The sequence below is a fragment of the Microplitis demolitor genome, chromosome 3, assembly GCF_026212275.2.
Source record: "Microplitis demolitor isolate Queensland-Clemson2020A chromosome 3, iyMicDemo2.1a, whole genome shotgun sequence".
Lineage (NCBI taxonomy): Eukaryota > Metazoa > Arthropoda > Insecta > Hymenoptera > Braconidae > Microplitis > Microplitis demolitor.
The window spans coordinates 6,956,671-6,974,570 of NC_068547.1; the positions used below are offsets into that span (position 1 = coordinate 6,956,671).

General features: G+C 28.3%; 2 protein-coding genes across 2 annotated transcripts; one reads left to right on the top strand and one right to left on the bottom strand.

Moving 5' to 3' along the window:
* Positions 1-6,307: 6,307 nt before the first annotated feature.
* LOC103575995 (jerky protein homolog-like) lies at positions 6,308-8,864 on the top strand. The gene is made up of 2 exons (XM_008556012.3): positions 6,308-7,588; positions 7,706-8,864. Exons 1-2 carry the CDS (start codon positions 6,434-6,436, stop codon positions 8,183-8,185), a joined length of 1,635 nt encoding a protein of 544 aa, XP_008554234.1. The 5' UTR covers positions 6,308-6,433; the 3' UTR covers positions 8,186-8,864.
* An 89-nt stretch (positions 8,865-8,953) lies between these two features.
* Positions 8,954-16,841, bottom strand: LOC103575996 (rab11 family-interacting protein 2). The gene is made up of 6 exons (XM_008556013.2): positions 16,435-16,841; positions 14,255-14,293; positions 13,450-13,696; positions 12,983-13,361; positions 10,816-11,688; positions 8,954-10,737 (listed from the first exon to the last, which is right to left on the bottom strand). Exons 1-6 carry the CDS (start codon positions 16,463-16,465, stop codon positions 10,576-10,578), a joined length of 1,731 nt encoding a protein of 576 aa, XP_008554235.1. The 5' UTR covers positions 16,466-16,841; the 3' UTR covers positions 8,954-10,575.
* Between the last annotated feature and the right edge of the window lie 1,059 nt (positions 16,842-17,900).

Below are 17,900 nucleotides of genomic sequence, written 5' to 3' on the forward strand. Positions count from 1 at the left end.
GCAATTATTAATTAGCGAAACCTCAATAGCATCAGTGGAGAGGATATGTATTGCATAAGATACACGAGAGAGCATTTTGGTTTCTACTCGAATAATCATGCAAACAACGTTTGCAATAATGTCGACTTGTGCAAAGCGAATACGTCATATATATGTATAAAGAGAGAGGTGTTGGTGATGTTTCCGTCGTAGCAAGTTGTGTGACGATGATCTGGTGTTTGCCGGTTTGGAGGGAGCCTCAAGCCAAAAGCCAACGTTTGGTTATATTATTCCTAAATCAGTCGAGCGATGTTCTGCGAACGACGTCAACGCGACCATGTAACTAAGTCTTGTTATATGTTTTACCATGATAACATAGTGCAGTGGTGTACTATTATCTATAACAACGATTAACGAGAGAGAGAATAAAAGAGAGTAAAGTTAAACCAATGTACTAATAATTGACAGAGAGTACGATAAATATATAGATAATATCAGAATAAATAGTAGAATGTGTAATGTAATAATGAGAAAGGGAAGAGAAAGAAAGGGAGTAGTTGAGCGAGATGCCTGATGACCCTTACACCCTGGCTCTGGCTCTAACACTACTCTATATCCCATATTACTACAGTATACCCAGTATGTCAACTATTAATCGATATTTTCCTCATACGTGTCTCCGGACGGTAATAACTATGACCTGACTATTATGATGGCTTATGTACATTTGATAGGTCGTTGCGACAAGGGGTAGCACGTTATCGAGTGAATGACCTGGTTATATTGCGTGCCAATCTTTCCTATATTTTTACTATTTTACTTTGTATATTACATACATTCTTGTTCTTTTATTTTATTTTTAACTCTTTACCGTCATTATTACTACACACATACCGTCTTTGGCAGATGCACGCTATTCATGTGCAAACATGAAGCACTATTAACTATTTAATTGTGTCAACTATAATAACTACTATTTCTTTTTAACTCACTTGGTTATTTAGATTTTAAAATGTGAATTTAAATATTTTATTACACTTTTTATCCTCATACTGCATTACTAAAATAGTCAATTTTTTTTTTTTTTTTAAGAAAAAAAAAATAAACAGGCTTAAACTTTGTATTATCATAAATAAACAAAAAAAAAATTTCACGTATAAATCAAAGTGTGGATAATAAAATAAAAAAATAATATGAAGTTAAGGGAAAAATGAGGTTGTATAACGAGTAAGAGCAACTGTTCCAAATCGCTAACTACATACAGCCGAGGATGATGAGCATCGTGCTGATGTCAGCGTCCTTCTATATGTACCATAATATCAGTGTAGCTTGATTTTATACTCTACACTCCCGCCAGTCTCCTACACACCATATCAGACTGTAATATAGGTATAGGTTTATGTGGGATAAGTGAGAAAAACCGATGGTCATGAGTGTCCAAGATCTGTCGCGCACGCTATATGTGCACACACCACGACGACTCTCTAATCAGCTAACTTGGCTGGACTCCAGTCGATAAGAGTATATAGCTATAGCTATGGATATATATATAAATATTACTGACGTACCGGTACTAGTATGTAGTGAACTACACTAGCTGACTACTATTACGGACACTGACCGTTAAAATCGATGACGTGATAAAAAATAAATATATTCATATTATATATATATAGATATATATATATATTCAATTAAATTATCAGATATTCAAATTACAGTTTAATTATAAATTTATATTGTCATTAATTGTTATAGCTTAATTTATCTTCAATTATCGATTGGGTTATCAACACGGAAAAAGATAATCGGTATCAGCTACTGATTGCTAATTGGTAGCTTCAGATTATTTTTCGGTATCCGCTACTGATTTTTTCAGTATTGGCCTCATGATTCAAAACGGTCTTTAAGTTCGCTGTTTGAACATGAAGTGTAAGTCAAAGAACTGTGAAGTATGGTTGATTGCAAGTGCTACGTGCTGCATTAAAAACTTGTTGTACACTGCAAAGAAAGATCCTGACGTCAAACCAGATTCGTTTGGCTTAAGTACTCCGAGCATTTGAATACAGCCAAACGCGTGAAGAGTTCGAGTCTACCGCCCTCTACGTTTGGCAGCATTTTTTGTTCCAAGTGAGAGTTTCTTGAGGGAAGGTACCGAGTCGTTTGAACTAATCCTGTAGTATTCGATGTAGAATGTACATGTATTTCATGTAAAAAAAAAATAGAAATTAGTTCGTCATTGAATTAATTAAAAATTTCACTCAAAGCAAATTGTAAGATGATTGAAGGTATGAATTTTCAGTTGTCAAAATTTTTTTAAAGCAAAATGAATTTTAGTGTTGAAAATAATATTTTTTTAGGTCTGTAGAAACTGCCCTGGCAATTGATTCAATACAAAATCGACTTATTTCAAATTGCTGGATTGCATTGGTCTAAAAGAAACAGTAATTTATTTAAAAAAAAAAAAAAAAAAAAAAAAAAAAACATTTTTTTGAAATTTTTTCGACAACAATATCTCTTGAAGAAATGATCCGATTGAGATAGTTCTTACGGTAATGGACGCATTTTATAGAGTTCTAGAGCTGAACAGATTTTGGAATCGATTGATCAAATTATTTTTGAAAAATTTCAAAAAAACTTCCGGTAAAAATTATGATTTGTGATTTACCTTAATAAAATCAGTGTAAAATTCTTTTTTTTTTTTTTTTTTTTTCATATATTATACATGCAGAGAATTTTTGAGTTAAAATTACCCATAAAGTTTGATACTGTAAGAACATCTAGCCAGTAACTAAATTTTTACTATGTTGTTAGAAGAAATTGCACTTCATTTACATGCTATCAAGTAGTATATTTTACAATGGGTATAGGAAAAATTTAGATATTTTTCACATGTCCTCACACTATCATATTTTTTGGGTAATTTTTACTAAAAATTTCTCTGCGTGTATATTACCCGGATATAATTTTCTTTCTACAAGGCATAAGAGTAATTTCAGTGGACTACGTATTATTCGAAAACCTTCGATTTTCTCAGAGGGAGCTTAAAAATTTTTGGACACCGTAAAAATTTTGTCTTAATTAATTTTTAAAAATTAATCATGCAATCATTGATAAATCACTATAACTTTTTAACAGTAACGTCATAGCTGAAAATCATTAGAATATTTTTCTGGCTATTGGCAACCGACTGCCAATCGGTAGATGCTACAGATAATTTTTTTCGTGAAGGGTGCAGAAGAAATTTATTTTTTATAGCATTTATTTAAAACAAAAAAATTTCTATAATAATGTTACATTAAATAGCAGTTTCGACTAGTTGTATTATATTCAAGTCTAGCATACTTCCGTAGCTTGTCTCTTCATCGACACTTGATAGGCAAGAAACATCAACGAGAGAGACCGTCACTTTGCCGGAAGGTTATATGAGCCATCAACTGCGATCTTGTTAAGAGTTACAGTACCTCAACAGCATCTGCCTGCGTGGTATCGACGTCAATTCCAGCTGCATTGATTTATCTTCTTGCTCGTCAACTCATTATAACATAATCCTTCAGGTTAACTTATTATCAGGACCAGGTACTTCCTATGGAAGGGGAAATACTGAGACATGTAAAAAAAACAAAGTAGACCACACGTGTATAGATATACGTAATATATAGATGAAAAAAAGGAAAATTGCTGTATGTTTCTATTTGTACTCAGTAATTTAATTAAAAATTGTATTCAGTTCATCTCGAGATCTGAAATAAACCAACTTTATTAACATTCAACGATAATAATAGAGTTATGAAAATTCAATTAACAAAACGGGTATATTTTTTTATGTAGATAAAAAAAATAGTTAGATAAAACATAGAATAACGTTTGATAAAACATATATTAATTGGAATAATGTTGATCTGGGCAGCAAGGATACTTGTTAAAATATTTTTGTTTTTTTTTTTTTCTTTTTGTTTTATTTCACGAACTTTTTTTGCTGCTACATTGTCTTTATGCTTAGTTTACTTTTACTTGATTCTAGAGCTCATTATGCAGAGCTATAACACACAGTACACTAGCGAGGTATGTGGAGGGTATCATTGGCTCTTGAGCTCTTGTAGTCGAATTAACTTTGCAAGACCCGCGGGCTATAATATAAATGCCTCGCCGAATTGTCTTTTGTGCTAAGCTTTGCGCCCATTGCCAGACCAAAATACCGTGGACGCCAATTATACTAACACTGGCACACAGTCAACAATAGAAACCTCAAGGGCCGTTTAAACTTTTCCACAAATTCATACGCTAATAAGAGAAACTCCCGTTTAGCTCGCGTACTTTCTACCACTACTGCTCCTATTGTTTTCAAACATAACCATCTCAATAAATTTATTTTAAATACTCTTTTTATTTTAACCACATTTATTCACTTAATCATGTTGTTTTTATTTTTATAACTGATTACAATCAAGTAATTAGAGACAAAACAAAATTCACTATTTTTCATATTTAAAACGAATTTTAATGCGTAAAATAGACTATAGTAGAGTTATAATTGCATTTATTAGATTCTTATTGAAATGAACATGAAACTTTTTTCTATAATTCAATTTTAGTATTGTCAAAATTGAAATTGCTCATTGTAAAGCTAAGAATAACAATTTGTCTCATTTTAACAGGCTCCAGATATTTAAACTAAAAATTTAAGTAACAGATTTTTATTAAAAATTGAAATGTATTAATGATTGTTCGTCTTATAATTAAAATAAAACAAGACAATAAAAATTAAATTTTAAATACAACACAAAATATAATTACAAAAGTTACCAAAGGACTTGGTGTGCTTCACTTTAAATAATTTACAAACTGAATATAAAAATTAAAAGCACTATTAAGAAAACAGACGTTGATGAAAAACTTTTATTTCAAGTTTAACTTATTTTTAATTCGATTCCTAACTTTATTTTTTCTTTCTAAATTTAAGACGTATAGTTTAACGTATATAGTATAAGAATCAGAGATGTAATTGCTTTTGAAAATAAGTCCACATCGCTTTAAAAGTGTGCTTTTTTAAAAAGTTTTAATTCGTTTTAAAATTAAACTATCAACTGACTTTAATCACGCTATTGTATGACTTAAAGTTTGTATTATCAAATTATATAACTTGAATTTACTTAAAATTTATATTTATTTATTTTCTTTTTTTTTTTTTCATCATGATTTTATATAATTTTCATTCATTACTCGATTAATCTAAACCAGATACAGGGAAAATAATCAAACAAAACAAAGTTATTTGTAATTTTGGTTTGCATCTAAGGTAAAAGCCCCTATACCTGCTCAGTACCATTAGTCGTTCACTTTAACTGTTTAAGATGTTTTTTTATAATTTTTATAAAAAAAAATTACAACTAAAAATATTATTATTGATAAATAATTATTTGTGAATCTAAATATATTAAAATATCATATATCAAATTATTTTATAATAGATTATAAATTTAAATTAAATGACTGTTTTCAAAATCGCGCATAGCCGGGCATTTTTTACTTTAACGTTTATTCGTTAGATTAAATTTAGATTCCGTCAAATTTTTTAAGAATTGTTATAACTATATCTTATTAAATACATTTTTGAAATTCATGAAATTTTATATTATGAAAGAATAAAGTAGTATAATTTATAAATTATTTGTCCAAATCAATAAACTTATCATAGTTTAATTGATATCGTCTTTGAGCGACTATAGGGCTATGTGTTGATCGAGTACAGTAGAGTCTCTATTAGAGGTGGGTAGTTCCGGACATTGTATAGTTCCATGAACTATGTCTTTTGTCGGATACGTATCCGGTCGTTCCTCAAAATTCACTTTAGTATGCTCACTAGTTCTCTTTTTTACGTCACTGCCATCATTACCAACAAGCAGTCAAGCAGCAGAAAAATTTTTGATTGATTTTTTATGAAATTTTGAGATGAATACCAATCATAATTCATTCTCTATTTAGTATAAAATAATATAGTTCGCCGTGAATGCGTCTTAAACACGTAGGTCGCATAGCATGATGTTGCTTATACTGAAATATTTTGTATGTATACGTTCTAAATACTGAACCTTCATGAGAATTAAAAACATTATATAGTTCCACGAATATGATTCCAGGAACTAGTTCCTTTTCGCTCCGGAAACGTTCCAGGTTCAATTCGGAATGTTCCCGGAACTGCCTACCTCTAGTCTCTATAACTTTTTCATTCTGTAACTTTGACTTCCCTTCATTTCTCCTCCGGCAGCAGGGGAAGTATTCTCCCACTCTGCCACTCAACTATGCATGCGCAAAGGTAAAGCGCGGTTCTGCGTATAGGCGTTGCGCGTAAACTGAATATTCTAACCCTAAAATCCCATACGTAAATAAACATTCAAATTAAATAAACTTTAATAATGCGTAAATCATAAAAAAAATTATTACTTGATGAAAAATGAGTTTGATTGGTAAAAGGAAAAAGTCAGTGTCAATTGATTTAAACATAAAACTAAAAGCATTGAATGAAATAAAAAATGGTATGTCTAAATCAGCTATTGCCAAAGACCTTGGTGTTCATAAAGCTACTATATCTTCGTGGATAAAAAATGAAAAATTAATAAATGAATGGCAAGACAAAAATAATGGTGATGTTCCAAAAGGAGTTAAAAGAATGAAAAAACCTGATTATGAATTAGTTGATCAAGCCGTATGGATATGGTTCCAAGAACGGCGTCGAGCCGGTTGTCCAATCACTGGAGTACTTACAAAAGCACAAGCCTTACTTTATGCAAAAATGTTAGATGATAAAACGGAGTTTACTGCCAGCCAAGGGTGGTTAGATAAATGGAAAAAACGTCATGGTGTCAGAAAAATTGTGGTCAGTGGAGAAAAACTATCAGCAAATCACCAAGCTGCTGATGATTATCAGCAATCGTTTTCTGAGATGATAGCAAAAGAAGAACTCACTGCTGATCAAATTTTTAATTGTGATGAGTCAGGATTAATTTTTCGTAACATTCCGAGGGTAACATTAAGTGCAAAAAATGAAAGTGCTGCGGGATTCAAAGTACAAAAGGAACGTGTAACAATCATGGCGTGTAGTAATGCTTCAGGAACGTTAAAATTTCCAATAGTTCTTATCGGTAAATCAATGAAACCTAGCGCTATTCAAAAATTATCACACATCCCCGTATCATACAAAAGTCAAAAAAGTGCATGGATGACAGGACCCTTATTTGAAAAATGGTTCTACGACGAATTTGTTCCTAGGGTTACAGAGTTTTTACAAAGCAAAGGATTACCAATAAAAGCAGTTTTATTTGTTGACATCTGTGGATCGCATCCCCAAAATTTGAAAAAAGGGGGTATAAGAGTTGAGTTTTTACCACCTTATACTACTTCTCTTATCCAACCCATGGATCAGGGATGCTTACAAAGTCTTAAAATGAACTACCGAGTGCATTTAATGTCATTCCTTTTGAGTAAACTGGATGATGGACTTAGCGTTATTGAAGCTTTAAAACAAATTACCATGAAGGAAGTAATTTTTTGGGTATCCGATGCTTGGAATGCTGTTTCACAAACAACCATTATAAAATCGTGGAAACAGGTGAGACCAATCATCATATTGTCTACAAATATTTCATTGACAATAGACATTAATAGATATTATTTCAATAATAAATCAATATTTTAATTATGTTTATTTTTTTGAAATAATTTTCAGCTTTGGCCACAGGTAGAAACAATTTTACGGCATTTTATCAACTCCGAAAAATCTAGTGTCAATCAAGTGGGTCAAATTAATACACAAGACGTCGTAAAAAATTTTTGCGAAAAATTCAGTGAATCAAATGACCACGAGAATAATTTGGCAATAGTCACTGAATGGATGAACACCACTGCGATGTCTTCAGAAGACTATTTAACTGATGAACAAATTCTCCAAGCTGTCCAAGATGATAAAAATGAAGATGATCAAGATGAAAATGAAAATACTACGAATCGTCAACCACCCGATTGGATAGCTCTCAGAGACTCCATTAACTTTTTATTAAATCACTGCGAAGGAAATCGTCACTATCAACTTGATTGGGTGACAACTTTAAAAACTGTTCGTAAAGCTATCGAAAGTGAAATGACTATGTGGGATGTAAACTTCGATCATGTTGTTTTGAATAATTCAAATAACTCGTCTAATATTTAATAATTTGACTTCATAAAATTATTTCAGCAATATTATTAATAATTCGACTGAATTTTTTAATTGTGATATTACTTGTATTGAAATATCTGTTTGTACTACTTTATTTATTCAACTTTTCTTAGATCTCACTATAATTAATTTATTAATATGAATAGTTAATTTTAGAAAAACCTAACCTTTAAAATTTAAAAACTCGCGGGTCGTTTCGACTGACTCACTCTCTTTTAAGCCGCGCCTTCTAGTAAAAAGAAGGGGTACTTCTACAATTTTAATTCCTGGAATTTTTGGATTCGTCTCAGTCAAAGTTAGAGAGACTCCACTGTAATGGTACATGACAACTTTGAGTGAGCGACTATGGATACACTCAAGGACCTTATTTAAAAAATTAATAATAATTAATTATCAACATTATTCTTCAAACTTAAATTTTATTCTAATACTCGAGACTTCAAAAAATAATTATAAAAAAGAAATATGGTTTTTCATTTTATTTATTAATTTATATTAAGTGATTTAATCCCACTCCAATGAAAAGTGAGCGGGTATAGGGGCTTTTACCTTATAGTAAATTAAATGTTTATATTTTAAATATATGTACCTACAAGATAATAAACGGCAATTACACGCCATCTAGCTGAAATTACAAAAGACATTATTAATAAAACAATAAAAGTTAATCGGTAATTCAATAAAAAAAAAACATTTTATATAATTTCCTATCAAATTAATTTTAGAGATAATTTTTTAAAAAATAATTAATAAAATCCATAAGTATACATTCAAATATATTTAAAGTATAATTTACAATATTAATAAAATTATTTTATCTTATACATATATTTTAATTTTATTATTGATTATAATGCGTAAGGCACTGGCTTTAGATTTAATTAAATAATAACAATATAATAATTATTATAATCACGTGTTAATAAATTCAATATAATTATCTCTTTGTGTATTAATGATAGTACTCTTTGGGAAAAAAACAAAATAATTTTTTATCAGGACGGACGGAAACTAAAATTACAAATTTATATAATTTCTAGAGGAAGACTTTTTAACATAAATTATTAATAATCATTCGATAATTATAGTGATTTTTTAGCGATTTTATTCAGTCGATCTATGAACCAATAAATTTAATTAATATTAATTTCATAACGTATAACGTCCCTGATTGAACAACTTAATTCGATCGAATTAAACAGAATTAAATTTTTAATTCTATTTAATTCAGATAAATTCTTTTAATGTTAACTCGGTACCTACACAGTTACAAATTTTATAAATTTGTGTTAAAAAATTATTTGGTTAAATTTTTTGTTTTGATTTTTCACCCAGTAATCTGTTAATTCAATACAAACCGTTTGTGTTATTTTACTTCAACAGTTTTTTTATGTTAAATGAGTAGATAATCTAGAATGTAACACATTTCTTGTGTTATTCAAAAATTGACACATAATTTGTGTTGTTTGACTAAACATTCCCTCGCAATTCTTCATTACTATAACCAAGTAAAGCATTGTAGCAGCGTTATCTGCAGGGAAATTTGAATTATAATTGATTGACAATTAAATATATTCATTTTACAATTAAATTTAGATAACTTTCATATATTTTTGAACCGGTTCAGTGATTTGCTAAATTGACATAAGTTCTACTAAGGGTAGATTAGTACACTTGAGTTGGTTAGGTTATGTGCTTATGTTTATTAGTTGATTTTAACACGAAAAATGTGTTAAATTTACACAAATGTTCTGTTAAGTGTACACAAATTTTCTGTCAAAAGAACAGATTTTATATGTTCAATTTTATTTAACATAAAATATGTGTTAAAGATGAATACAAACGCAATATGTTGAATTAACACAAAAATTTGTGTAGACCGTTTGCAACACACGATTTGTGTTGAGTTTAACCCAAAATTTCTAACTATGTAACTTAAAAATGAATTCTGTCTCATTCGGCAGGAAAACCAGAATTTGTCCGAATTAAAACGAATTTAAATAATTCTATTCGGTTTCATTTTAATTAATTCTCCAATTTCTAGTTCTGAATTCGAATTAAACTGAATTAACACGAATTTGAAATTTTTAAGTCGGTTTTATTCTGTTTAATTCAAATTCAAATTTTCAATTTAGTTGAATTCTGTTTTGCAGAATTCGATAGAATATAACATAATTAAAATTTTGAATTCGGTTGAATTCAGTTGTTTAATCAGGGGTTAGTTGTGTTTTCTATTTTAATATTTAGTGTAACTTATTGGCAATTTTAATTAAAGGAAACTTTTTTTTTTTTTTCTTTTTTTTTTTTTATAAAAAATATGAATTTAACTGCAGTACTCGGAAGATTTGATTGAACTTAAGTATAATTATTTGTAAGTATTACTATAGTAAACGATGATTAGTCGAGTACGGATTCTGCAATATCCGGGGTGAGGTTTCAATAACTCGGAGCAAAAGTGAATCAATGTAATCTTCAAGATCGGAAAGCCGTCGTTTTTTATCGTTAACTTCTGTTTGTAATTGTAAGGCCAACTCAATGAGATCCTAAAAAAAAATAAGATATTTTTATTCCTACAATAAAATATTTAAGAAATAAAAATAATAATAATTGCAATTTATTACCTCACGTGTTTTACCATCAAATTGTGCAAGAACTTCATGAGGAAGCCGACTTTTAACTCCCATATTATTTTTTTTAGTAGCATCTTCACCACCAATAATAATTCTTTCAGAAGATAATTTAACTTCTTCACCGATATCTTTATTCTTAAGTAATTCTTTCTCTCGATTTTTTTTATCTTTCTTTGATATTTTTTCGTCCTTTTGACTTTTATTACCGGCTTTATCTTCTCTAACATTAGGACTACGATCTCTACCACCACTATTACCAGTGATCAACTGTTTTTCTTCTTTAGAGTTACGATCTTTCAGTATTGTTTTATCATCCTTGTTTGTACGTTTAACCTGAATAATTTCACGTGGAGCTGGACTTGGTGGTTCTGGAGTATCACGAAATCTTGTGGTGATTGATGGCGATGAATTAATTGAAGACGTAAGTGCATGATTATTGTTATCTTTTGCTTGATCTACTACTATTTTAGGATTTAATTTATTATCCCATTTTTTAGTATTTATATTTGACGATTGTAAGCCGTAAAGCTTACGACCCCATTCATCTTGCTCAGCATCATCATCATCATTATTATTAGTATTATTAATATTATTATTATTATTATTATTACAACTATTATTGTTATTATGGGTGTTGTTATTGATACCACTAATATTATTTGTGGGTAGTGGTGAATTTAAATTAGAGCCACTGGTAAAACGAGGTGGTTTATTTGGAGCTGGATTTGTAGGTGCAGATGATACGCTAAAGTCGGTTGTACGTGAACTTTGTGTTGTTGAATTACTAGAGTAACCGGAAGTTAAGCCACTTGATACTGGAGCATTCAATGATGATGCTGAACTTTTGTGTGATAAGTCGTCAAACTGTAAAAAAAAATCAATAAATATTTATTAATTAATATATTAATACATACATTGAATTTTATGACAAATATGACGGTATTGTCCTTTAGGTTTTTGATCTGTTTAAAAAATTTTTTTTTTCTATCAATTATATTTTTTTTAAAAATCTTTATCGAGCCATTTTTTAGATAAAATTTTGCTCTTTTTTCAATAGCCGTAAACTTTATGAAAAATAAACTATTTTGAATGTTTTTTTCTTTAAAAATATGTAGTTTAAAAAATTTTTATCTGATATATTTTTCATAATTTTTTTTTTTGTGTTAAAATATTTCTTTTTAAATATCATATTTAATTTTTTTGAAAAATTCACATGTAAATGTATTGTTAATGTCGTATTTTCAGTATCAATTTAATAGGACCGATGATACTTTTTATTTTTTCAAAAATTTTGTTGTGTAGTAAAAATTAATGTTTTTTTTTTTAATTATTTACAAGCAATATGCAGATGAAATAGTAATTTTGGTCGCTAGTAAAGATTAAGACGAGAAAAAATATTTCTCAAATTTTTAAAAATTCTGAAAAAGATATACTCTATAAAAAGTTGGAAATAAATATAAAAATTTTTTCAATCCAAATATACTTAGTCACTCGGAGCTCCGGAACTTGAAGAAAAAACCACGCCGCATACGAGTTAATAAGTTTTTTTTATACACTTCGCATTTGCTCCGAATTAAATCCGTGCTCATTTCAAAAAATTTTTTACAGTGTAAACAATCATAGACTCATTATTCAATTCACATTACGATTGTGAAATTAGCAGTGGATAAAAAAAATAATTAATTTTCAAACAAATAAAAAATCCAAAAGTACAAAACTATCATATTTGTCATAGAATTTCTAATATATACACTGGTCACAAAAATTAAGGGATATAAAAAAAATTCCAACTTTTTAGTGATTTTCAACATGCTGTAACTCAGTGAAAAATGGTCGTAGAGTAAAAACAAAAACAGCAAATTGTAGTCTCAAGTTTCTAGTTTCGAGATCTGGACTTCAAATTTTGTTATCATGCACAATTCCGGAGTAATCCTAAGAAAACCGACGCAAAAAAACATTTCCAAATTTTTGATCGTCTTCAAGAAAGTCTTTGGGCTCCAATAAATTTTTTTTGATAATCTGACCTTATGACTTTTTTGAAAATTTTATGCCCTTTAATTTACCGCCCTCAAAAAGTCTCTACGACGATTTGGCACCGAGTTATCATTGACCAAAGCATATATATGTAAAAATTTGAAAATACAAAAAATAAACGGACCGTAAATTCATCATCATCTTCACTAATAACACCAGGATCAGCTTCACCAGGTTCTTGTCTAGTCGGCCTAATATGATGTTCTTCTACTTCGTCAAAATCATGATCATGTCCCAATTTACTTTTACTTTTTCCTTTAACACGATTCCCAATGGATTTAGCTAATTTTTTCAAACCCTTACGTTTCTCCAGACTACCAATACTCAAAAGGCTGCCACCAATAGACTGAGCTGCCGTAGATAATTGACCCAATGAACTTTTGTGACGTTCCTTACGCGTCAAATCAGTAAGACTTCCAGCTTTTACAATAAAACCTATTTTAACTTCAAGCTCACCACGTTCTTTAGTATTTTCTTTACCGGGCTTACTCCCAAGGCTATACCTATTGACATTAAATATAATATAATTATTATTGCTATCAAATAGGTGTGTCTTATCAATTATGATAAGTGTTTATTTATTTAATTTACCATCTGTTTCTTGGTCTCTCGTAGACATCGAAGCTTGACAATGGGACGCTGACCATTCCTAAGAACTCGTCAACGCCCAGGAAGTTACGATGAAGAGCAGTGAGGACTATTTCCGCCGTATTGCCCTGCGAAGGAATCTGTAGTTCACATTCTTCGTGCCATTCGACATTCTCGTTGGCCTTCTCTTTAACTGACGTTTGATATTTCTCCTTGCCAAGTGCGATTGTCACGAAGCAGTCGTTTGTCTCTGATGAAAATAAAGTAGGCGGTTAAATAAAAAAAGGTCAAATAATAAATTTAATCATTTTTAAATCTTTTATTATTTATATGTCACGCGTAAGTTATAGGTCATAATATAAAATAATATATTCTATTTATATTTTTTAATTTAATTATAAAGTTTTTAATTTATTTTTTTCAAAACAATTTACTGTTAATTAAGAATCATCTACTATTTGTCTGATAAATAATGTATAAAAAAAATTTTTTTTTTTTAATAAATAAAAGTGTGTTGTATGCAAATTGTAAAACCTTAACAATTTAATACCACGCCTTTATTTACGAGAATTCTTTTACACCAACTCATCATCACCATCACCACTACCATCGTATAAACTTACTGCATCAGTATACGGATATATTTTATGATCAAAATTATATATACCGTTTCCCGTGGTTTTAAAAACATTCCTCATACGAATTGTATTCATTGTAACAGTATATTTAATATTTATAATTATAAATTATTCATATAAATTTATAATATGCATACAATATAATTTATTTAAATACATAAAACACTCACTGTGTTTTCCTTTTGTTAACAATCCTCGTGCCCTTTGAACTGAAACACAAAAAAAGTAACTTTTACTTATAATTTATAAATAAATAAATTTAATGTGTAATTAATTGAAGTAAGGGTTTAATTATTTTATTTAATTGTTATAAAGCAAAACATGCGTGCACTTAAGTGCAACATCCTGTCACTGATCTCACGCATTCTGGAGTCGTCAAACAAGTCAAATAACCAGTTAAATGTTGAGTCGCCATTGCTAGTTGACATTCTACGTTTCAATTATTTTATTTAAAAAAAAAGGAAAATTTTAAGATTTAAATTTGAAAACAATCATAAGAAAAAAATTTTAATTATTTAAATTAAAAAGTATTTAATCGTTTGAGAATTTATTTCACGGACTACGGAGCAGAGGGAATAGAATAGAAGAAAAAGTCTTATATGGATGAGAAACTAAGGGAAAGGCTGTACATGTACTGGTGTTTTTATTTGTACGTGACTGGACGATGATGAACATTGAATACATCTTTCTAAATAGTCTAATAATAATAATACTGCTCAGGTATCCAAAGTATGTTCAAGTCGTTTTCTTCGAGATTTTCTCATCTACTTCGAACCCATGTTAAAATGATATGATGATAAAATTAGCAGACATTTCAAATTTAAAAAAATTCTTCTTAAGAGAAATAATTACAAAAAAATATTTCTAAAAAAATGCACATATCGAAAATTTCATAAACTATAAGTGCAATTTTTCAAAATATTTATTTTTTTGTTAAAAAAATCCAAAAATTTTTAAATGGCTGTTAACTTTATTGTCATTAAAATAATCCTGGTTGGCAGACAATTAACAATTTTTGAATTTTTTTTTTTTCTGGTACTTAATTGCAAAAAAAAAAAAACTAAAAACATGCACATGTAGGAAATTAAAACATCTATAATTGCGATTATTTAATATATTTTTTTTTATAATTTATCGTTTTTGAAGACTTCAAAAATTCGTAGACGTCAGCCAAATTATGATCCTGAAGTTACCAGATATTTGAAAATTTTAGAATTTCATTTTTCAATAAATCAATTACAAAAAAAAAAAAAAAAAAAAATGCATACACAGAAAATTAAAAAAGCTATAAGTGCAATTTTTCCAAATATTTTTTTTTAAATTTATTGTTTGAAAAAAAATCAAAAAATTATTAGATGTCAGCAGACTTCAGTATCAAAACCAAATTCAGTATCATCACGTTAAACATTAATTAATTTTTTTTTACCCCATTATTTTTATTAATCTATCAAAATAATCAATAATAATTGTACAGCAACGTACTCTTTATTTTTATACATAATTGTTTTTAATATAATTCGTTGTTTCTCCATGGATATTTAATCAATGAGTAACAAATAAATAAAAAAATTATTTTCAATTTAATAACTTGATATCATGCTCGAATGCAGGGAAATCGCGATCCGATTTCTCAAAGCGTCACGTGTTTTCACTGTAACTTTATCAATTTCTTAAAAAAAAATTTATTCAACTTTAATTATCAACTATTATCATTATACTTAATTGTTAATTATTATAAATTAAATAATAAACTACATATTTACTAATTAATTATGAAAGCATGAGATACAAAATACAAAATAAAAAATATAAACAATACAAACTGAAAAATAATAAACTTTTATCGGTGTCACATGTAATATAACGGTTTTAAAACCAAGACAATCATTATCATGATGATCAACAACTACTGAGAAAGTGGAGTTGGCAATTACATTAGCTTACAAGTACGCATATATATTTACTTAAATTTTAAATGGTTTCACTGGATCCGTATAAATGCAAAGTTAAAAAATAAGTTTTATTTAATCATAAAATTGAAATATTAATAAATAAATAAAATAAATAATTATCAATGAGTCATTGTAATGAACGTGTGAACATTTAATTAAGTGTTAGGATCTTAATATTGGCCTCGTGAACGGTACCTTGACTTATTTGACCTACCTACCTACTTATTAGAAAATAAATATACATTTATCCCCATCATTTGACAATTTTTATACCTAAAAATTTGAATTAAATGCTGTATGAATATTTAAAAATATTAATAATTATAACAATGGTTATTGTATTGAGATTCGGACAAAAGACAAGACAATAATAAACATCAGGAAATTCGGACACATACCTGTTACTTGTACGTGTGTTGGACTCCACATGTTGTACTACAGAATCTCAGTAAATATTTAAAATACGTAAGAGTTTCATTGAATTGTGTGTTATTATTATAAAACTATAAACGTTTACTTATTTAACTGTCATATAACCAGATACAAGCTGTTGTTGGAGATGACGAATCACCTGGACGACTCACATCAGACGTGAGTTTATTTATAATTCATTATTATAAATCACCTTTATAAAACTTCTTTTTGTATTTATAAACAAACAATTCTATCTATATTTTTATCACTATTTATAATTAATTAATTTTGTTAAAATTATTATTTATAGTAATTTGAATTTTCAGTTTATTATTTATTGTTTTTATACTCCGTAATGTTCAGTTGGTCGCGGACAACTATCCAAGCATTGCCAGTTACTATATTTTACTGTCGTATAAATTCTGCGCGGGATTTCTGCGCATACTCATATGCGCAGGGACGTAATATTTGAATTTTAAGCCCCGCGCTAATTTTTTTTTTAAATAAAAAAAAAGGCATCTTTATTATTGTCATATTACTAAAATTCTTAATAAGTAAAATTTAAATAATTTTATTTTCAACAATGATTTAAAATTTGAAAAATAAATTTTTAAACGAAGTGCGCGCGCTTTTTTATTTTTATAAAAAAAAACTTATAGTTAAACAAATGTCAGTAAACTTTTTCAAAATTACTTATATGTTTATATATATATATTTTTTCAACAATTACTAAGATGAAACCGAGTTATATTTGAAAATATAAAATTGAGGCGTGATTAAATAATTGATAATAAAATGACGATTTACAAAAATAATTATGAGTCACAATTTTTAATGATTTAATATCGTTTCAAGTACATCATAAACTTTAAATTGTGTGATAAAATTAAAAAAATATATATTTTATCGTATAATAATAACTTGTTACTTGTTACCGCAAGTTGCAGTTTTTATAGAAAATTATAACGGTTCTGTCATCTGTCGTTTCACCGCAGACTTGTTTAACGACAGTATCAAATAAATAAAAATTACTTGAATTATTATCTTAAGTAATTTATTTTACTAATAAAATAAAAAACTTTCTTCTTTAAGTAAATACTAAATTTAATTAAGATTTTTTTGAATTCTTTTATTTAAAAATAAAATTAAAAAAACAATAATAATTTTAAATAAATGATGTCTGATATAAATTAAATTTTCCACTAAATAAGTCTGACGTAAACGATTGATGAATATTGTTAGCGTTACCAATGTGGTAAATATATAAAGATAAGTATTATATTATATATATATGAATATCTATATGTGTTACATATAGAGGGATAATGTTAAGATTTGTCATAAATTATAATTCATGGATATAATTATAGCTGATTCACAAAGATACCCTGAGAATACAAAAAGGGTGTTAAGGTGATGTAGATTTAAAATTAATACACAAAAGAATTGT

Excerpts from the sequence above, each read along its gene's own strand:
- LOC103575995 (XM_008556012.3), top strand. The coding sequence starts at position 6,434 with ATGAGTTTGATTGGTAAAAGGAAAAAGTCAGTGTCAATTGATTTAAAC. Across the intron at positions 7,589-7,705 it reads TTATAAAATCGTGGAAACAG|CTTTGGCCACAGGTAGAAAC; the intron begins GTGAGACCAATC and ends AATAATTTTCAG.
- LOC103575996 (XM_008556013.2), bottom strand. The coding sequence starts at position 16,465 with ATGTGGAGTCCAACACACGTACAAGTAACAG. Across the intron at positions 13,697-14,254 it reads GTTAACAAAAGGAAAACACA|AGACAAACGACTGCTTCGTG; the intron begins GTGAGTGTTTTA and ends TATTTTCATCAG. Across the intron at positions 13,362-13,449 it reads GAGAGACCAAGAAACAGATG|GTATAGCCTTGGGAGTAAGC; the intron begins GTAAATTAAATA and ends TAATGTCAATAG.